This window comes from Penaeus chinensis, chromosome 20 (genome assembly GCF_019202785.1).
Source record: "Penaeus chinensis breed Huanghai No. 1 chromosome 20, ASM1920278v2, whole genome shotgun sequence".
Classification (NCBI taxonomy): domain Eukaryota; kingdom Metazoa; phylum Arthropoda; class Malacostraca; order Decapoda; family Penaeidae; genus Penaeus; species Penaeus chinensis.
Window position 1 is genome coordinate 8,044,597 of NC_061838.1, and position 7,500 is coordinate 8,052,096.

General features: G+C 40.0%; 1 protein-coding gene across 4 annotated transcripts in view; it reads right to left on the reverse strand.

Annotated features, from left to right (window-relative positions):
* Nucleotides 1–7,500, reverse strand: part of LOC125036272 — a 72,297-nt gene that overhangs the window by 12,970 nt on the left and 51,827 nt on the right. For 3 of the 4 annotated variants that reach the window (XM_047628766.1, XM_047628765.1, XM_047628767.1), the window contains exon 3: nt 6,018–7,282. In XM_047628766.1, the coding sequence (XP_047484722.1) occupies nt 6,672–7,282 (611 nt within the window). In that variant the 3' untranslated portion in view covers nt 6,018–6,671. Of the gene's footprint in view, nt 1–6,017; nt 7,283–7,500 lie in introns of those variants that run through there. The other variant, XM_047628764.1, reaches the window with a different exon arrangement.

A 7,500-nucleotide genomic window follows, 5' to 3' on the forward strand; every position in this document is an offset into this window, starting at 1 on the left:
AAACAGGTCTTGTTTAATCCGATGTTTTCGTTCACCTCAATCCGGTAAATTTTGGCGATTTAGGGTTCCGGAGTTAGCCGTGTACGCGATAAATACGCACATGAATGTACATCTCCCTGAGTGTACGTGACTATCTAGGGAATACGTGGACAGATGGCGTGTTTTTTTTTTTTTTTTTTTTTTTTTTTTTTTTGGGGGGGGGGGGGTATCTATCTGTGTATATATTAAAATTAGTATGTAGTCTCTCTCTCTCTCTCTCTCTCTCTCCCCCTCTCCCTATATGTGTGTGTGTGTGTGTGTGTGTGCGTGTATGTGCATATATATATATATATATATATATTGTAGTACCTGAGAATGGAATCCAGGTGGATTCCGAAACTGTCACTTTCAATAAACGTAGTTTTACATTGTGTTTTTTTCTATCATAGTATCAACACGGTAGAGTGTTTTCACCATTCACACACACACACACACACACACACACACACACACACACACACACACACACACACACACACACGCACGCACGCACGCACACACACACATATAAGAGAGCGAAAGCCAGCGAAACCCAACTATGCAGTCGCCGCATGTGAGCGTCTTCAGGCCTTTGTTCCCGCGTAGCCAGCGACTAAATCTTTGATGAGCGCATGATTCAACCTGTAGTTTCTGGAACATTCAGGTTGTGGCTGGTTATTGATTGGATGTTGTCTGTCGCACAATGAAACTATTCGGACAGAGTATAAATATCGATCATGATAGAATATAGGAACAAAGGGGAAGGTAAATGGGGGGGGGGTGAAAAGCGAGGGGAGGAAACGAAAGGGGAAGAGAGGGGGATGTCATAATCAATATTTGCATCGTTTAATCAAGACCTTTTCCTTTATTGAAATTAAATACTTGGAAGATCGAAGTACTCTACGAAAGAGAGAATATAAATAAAATTGAAAAAAATATAGTACTCGACCTACTTTCATTCCAGCGTTACAATATTACAACTGAGAAGAGAAACAGACACACAATTCAATTCGAGGAATATTATATTCATTATCCTAAAGAAAGCCAATTTTGCGCACAACATTCCCAAAGTGAACACTAATCTTGACAAAAAGTGTAGAAAATCCATTTTCTGAGATCGATGTCGGAGGTACTGTCAGGCTCCACGTGCTCTGTAAACACCCACAGTTAAGCTGGATAAAACTTGGTAGTTTAGGATGATTAGCGTGGACGGATGAGCAATGACAGTGCACTTCTAAGCACCAAAGAAAGAACCTCCATGCAAATTGCGGATCCATCTTTTGCCAAATTAAATGCACACGCGAACACGGCGTATAATGACATCCGCCACAGTTTGAGCCGACATTGAGAAATTTGCGCAGTACATGTACCTTATTTTCCTTTCCTTTGCTTTCACCTTAACCGGATAAGACTGGAATTCACGCAAATATGCATGTGCAAACATAAAATCAATTACGTTCAATACCTAACGCCTGAACCATAAGAGTCAGTAACCCGAAGAGAGATATTTATCGACTATCCACGAATGCATTATATAAAAAGAAAAAATGCAGAACGATAAAGAAAGCCTCTGTCCGAACCCTACCAAAGTGTGTCACGGAAGACACCTCTGTTCGGATTTCGCCATGTTGTAAACAAATAATCGAAAAGCGCCTTTGACTCTGACTTCGCCTTCAGCTATGACGCGCGTGACGCATTCCCAAGCTTTCTAGGTCACTTATGAAGGTGGGGGGGAGCGAGCAAAGGCCGATCGAGGTCACCGGTGAATAATTTCTTCAGTGGCGATTTCGTCCGTAAGTGAAAGACGAGGAAATAAACACTGTCATCGATCAGCGCATACCTCTCGCGCGCCCTCGTGGCTGGGTACCTCGGCAAGCGGCGCAATGAAGGAAGGGAGGAGGGAGAAGGGGAGGGCGGTTGTGGGGCCCAGGGCGGGGGTGAAGTGGGGGAGTGGAGGTGGGGTTCGGTGAGGCAGTGGGATTGGGCTGTGGGACTGGAGGTGGGGTCAGTGACGGGGGTGAAGTGGGGGAGTGGAGGTGGGGTTCAGCGAGGCAGTGGGATTGGGCTGTGGAAGAGGAGTTGGGGTAAAGTGTGAGAGTGGGAGTTGGTGATAAAGTAAGGCAGTGAGAATAGGACAAGGAAGTGGAGTTGAGGGTCAAGTGTGGGAGTAGGAGTGGTGCTGTCGGTAAAATATGATAGTATGAATGCGTTTTATTAGTAGAACTGAGGGTAAAGTATCAGAGCTTTTAAAACGAGACAGCATCCGTGGACCTGTTAGTGGGAATGGGATAAGGCTAGAAATGGAGTTGAATAGAGTGCAGGAGTGGAGTTAAGGTAAAGAAAGGGTGGGACAAAGGCTGGCGGGCTGGGGCTTGAGATCAGGGCCAGGGGGGAAGGGAGAGGGAGAATATACTTGCTCTTATCGAGAAGCTACGATATCATTGCAATGGAGTGAACTAACACGCACAGAGATCTCTCAACCCTGCTGCATTCTTATCTGTGATCTGCGATAACATCTAGAGCAAAGAGGATAATTGTTTTCTATCGATTATATGATATACCAATTAGTGAATCAAAGGTGCGGCAAAAATGACTTTCTTAATAACCAAAAATACAAGTTATTTTGCATAAAATGTAATAATGATAATGACGCTGATAGTGAGGGTATAATTATGATGATGACGGTGATGATGATGATGATTATGATGATGATTAAAGTAGTAATGATAATGATAGTGATTATAAAAGTAGTGACGATATTGACAATGAAAATAAAAGTAGTAACCATAATGACAATGATAATAAAAAACACAAAAATAATGATAATAATAACATTGATAATAGTGATGATTATCAGGGTAATAAAATTAAGACTTCAAAGTAATGCAAGACAAAAAGTAACAATAATATTTAGCAACACCATTCCAAATTTCATCTGACAACCACAACTGACTCAGAATCTCAAAAACTTGAACTCGAAAAGCGCCAACAACAACACGCACGAATAAAGTTTCATATCACGCGCACTATCCTCATCCAAATTACCTCATTAAATGCATGACCAACACTATTTTCTTCTTCTCTTCTTTCTCTCTCTCTCTCTCTCTCTCTTTCCATCTTTTTTTGTCTTTTTGCCTCTCGTTCTTGGCACGCAGCACCCTGACCCGGAAGTACTTCCCAGAGGTCACGCGGAGGTCACGGAATACAAAGGAAGAAATTACGGTGAATCGATACGTCTCGTTCTTCCGTCATGATTCCGGTATGCACTCGTTATCGTGAAAGATTGATAAGGGTAAGCGAGGTATTAATCATGCCTCTCCTTTATATATCGGATTAGATATTGCAGGTAATATGCAAATGATAATGGTAATGGTTAATGATATGATGATGATAGCATAACAATATATTACTGATAGTATTAATGCAATTATTGCTGTTGCTACTAATATTAATGATTCTGACACTACTACTACTACTACTAATGACATTATGACGGTAATAATAATACTGATAAAGTTCATGACACTGATAATGATAATGATGGTAATAATTACCATGATAAAATAATAGTAATAACAATAATAATAATGATACTTTTCATCATTATACTATTACTACTTCTACTACCAATGATAATGATACTACCATAACAATCATAGAAGGAATAATGACAATAACAAACAGCAATAAAAGCGATGATGATATAATGATGAGGACAGTGATGATGATAATGATAATGACCTATAAATGTAATGTCAAATATCAGCAATAATGATGTTGACGATGATTAATGATGATAATAATATTGAATGATAATAATGAAATATTACTTATAATAACAACAATAATAATAGTAGTGATAATAATAATAATAATAATAATAATAATAATAAAACAATACTAATATTGATGTTTGATGATGATGATAATGATGATAATAACAAGAATAACAATGATAACAAAGAAGTGGAAATAATGATAAAATCGTGATATAAAAGAATCACAGGGAAAAAAAAACATCATTATTACCCAAACCCTTCTTTTTCTACCGTCATTACCAATCATACCAATCATCTAGCTAACAAAACCATTACCTGGCTAGCAAATCACACACACGACTGCCTCGCTAACAAAACTATCATTATTTTAACAAATTATACACGACTACCTACGTACTTTACAGGTAGGAGAGAGTGGGAGAATAGTGAAGGGAAGGGGAGAGAGGGGGGGGGGGATTTATGTGTGGGGGGGAGGAGAGGGAAGACAATTTAGTATGAGAGGAGTGGAGGGAGGGATATAGTATGAGGGGGGAGGGGAGAAAAGGTACTATGAGGCGGGAGTGAGAAAAGACAATATGAGGGAGTGGGAAGTTAGTACGTTGGGGAGGGGGGGTAGTGTAAGAGGGAAGGGGGGAGAAAAGTGAGTATAAAGGGGGATGGGAAAGGAAGAGGAATCGAGAAAAAGGTAATATGGAAAGGGAAAAAGGTGAGAAAAAACAGCATGAGAGGATAGGGGGACGGGGGGGGGGGGGGGGAGCAAAAGGAGGGTAAAGTGTGACTCACACCCAACGGGGTCTAAACTGCTGGGTAATCAACGGCTGCCAAGAATCAATACCAATTATGACCAACAAGCGAACGAGGGTGAGCAATCCCGAGGGAGCTTTGTGTATGGATATATTACCATCATATTTCTGTAGTCGTATTTTTTTTTTTTTTTTTTTCGCTGGATTAGTGTGTGATTTTATGCTCTCATAGTTGTGGTCTTGTAATGTTATCACCGTTACTATAATCTATGATGTTAATACACCTACTTTCATAATTTTGGAAAGTATTGATTTTATTCTGTTATAATAGAATGGGATGAAGACTAACCAAATGGCGAGTGTCAAAAACAAAACGTTAACGAAACACGACCAAGGAACGCCATTTTATTAAAAAAAAAAAAAAAAAAAAAAAAAAACTCTTTACTAAACTGACCTCACCTGATTTCGCCCTCGCGTTTGATTACTTAATGAACGGTACTCAAAGCGGAAGTGTTTGCGTTCAGAAATTTGCGAAATAAGCAACGATTATTTTATATTTTTATTTTTTTGCTTAAAGCATTAATTATAGTCTGCGTTTAACGATTTTACTTTATTTATGTACTTTGCCCTAAGTTAATATACCAACGGAACATACAGATGATAATATTGATTCTTCAAACTGTAGTTATAAGAAACATACATCTAAATGCTATAATATTATTAATACTATGATATCAGTGATGGTATGGTGATGGTGTCAATAATGAAATCCACAATTGTAGTGATGTTGATGGTAGTGATAATTTTATTATGAGAATGTATTAAAATGACGATAAAATTATAACCATACTAATAGTAATGATAAAATTATACAGTAATTATTGTCATTATCATCACCTTTACTAGTAGCTGTAGTAGCAACACCGACACCCACAGCAACAACAAAAAGCTATTATATAAATAAAATGAACAAATTATGATAGTAATGATACTACTACTACTGTCATTAATAAAAATAATGATAAGATTGCTACTGCTGCTACTGATAATATTAATAATGGGGATAATGATAATTGTAAGAGTAGTAGTAGCAATGGTGATGGTGATAGTAGTAGTAGTAGTAGTAGTAGTAGTAGTAGTAGTAGTAGTAGTAGTAGTAGTAATAGTAGTAGTAGTAGTAGTAGTAGTAGTAGCAGCAGCAGCAGCAGCAGCAGCAGTAGTAGTAGTAGTAGTAGTAGTAGTAGTAGTAGTAGTAGTGGTAGTAGTAATGGTGATTATAATAATGGTGAGAACAGTAATGATGTTAATAATAATGTTAATGTGACAATAACAAAGTGGTTAGCATTATCCTCAGTATATTTATACCTGCCTTGCCGACTTAAAATCAGCTTAATAAATAAATACAAACTATAATTCAGATATATTCGATATATACAAGTTTACCCCTTCCCGCTTACAAAGAAAATGGTTCTCTTACCTCTCGTATCAGGGGGACACTATATCATTTCCATTGTCTTCGGAGTTAATATTTTGTTTCTCAGCATCACACTTGTTTCTTCAGTTTATTTAGAGTCATTAGTTTTTTTTTCAGTTTATGAAATGTATTTTTTTCTGGTTCCTGAAGGAAACACTAGCTCCATGATCTTCAAACAGTTCGAAAAGGGTAAAATCAGAGAGAGATTTTGTAGATTAAGCTTTAGCCATTGGTGCAGTAATTTTGGGTTTATGAAGTAGTTAAAAGACTACAGTTTTATCTCGTCAGATATTTGTAAAGACGATGAACGACTTGGTCGCTATCGTGATGGGGTAATAAATTAGTATCTTCACTTCTTCTGTTTATAATATTTCTTATGTCACTGAGTTCGTTATTCTTGCTTTACTGAGCATCTGCAGACCCAACGAAACAATTGTTAACTGGAAGCGCAAGAACTTTTGATCACTGCATTTCCCTTCCGGATTCCGTTTATTAGTTGCATCTTTCAGTGTCAGTCGAAGCTCGTTTAGATTTCCTCGTCCTCTCATCATTAAATGTCTTTCTTGCAGATTATATCATACACTCCTCTATAGCTATACTTTATCCAGGTTAACAACAAGTGAAAGGGGACTATTTACACAGCAAATGGCATAACGATTAATAATATTTCTGGAAGTATTTGTATCTCTTTTGGGGGAGTTCATGGATGGTGTTGTAGTAGGTGTAGTCGGGAGGAGGCAGCTCGTCGTGGTAGGGCAGGCCGGGGACGCGCATCGGCAGGAACCCGAGGAAGTTGAAGATGCTCAGGGGCACGACGATGGTCCTCAGCTTGCCCACCTTGGAGAGGAAACGCTTCTGGCGGCTGTGCGGCTTGTTGGCGGCGCTGACGGCCTTCCTGGGCAGCAGGAGGGCGATGACCTTCTTCGTCTGAGGGCGAGGGAAGGTCGAGATCGCCCCCTCACTCACGGCCTTCACAGTCTCGGGCGTCTCGTGAGCCTGCGGGAGCCCTGACCCCTGGCTGACCTCAGCCCTCGGCTCGGAGATACCAGGGTCCGTCATGTGCGACTCGACGGCCGTGAGCTCGTGGTTCCGGTCGACCATATCCTGGAAGAACTTGGCGTTGGGGTGGTCGTCGTTGATGCCGTTCTCCAGAGGGAGCGGCGAGCGGTGGGCGAGGTGCAGCTCGTTCCCGGCCAGCGGCTGAAGGAGCGGCTCGCGGAGGGCGCTGCCTTCGGCCATCACCAACAGCACCATCCCGGCCGCCATCACTGTTGGAGGAGAGAACAACACATTGGTCAGGATGCTTATACCTCTTGTTAAACAAAATATATATAGATACTAGATATAGTAAAAAAAAAAAAAAGTCACCTTTTTACGTGGATAAATGAGAGAGCGAGAGAGAGAGAGAGAGAGAGAGAGAGAGAGAGAGAGAGAGAGAGAGAGAGAGAGAGAGAGAGAGAGAGAGAGAGAGAGAGAGCAAACAAAT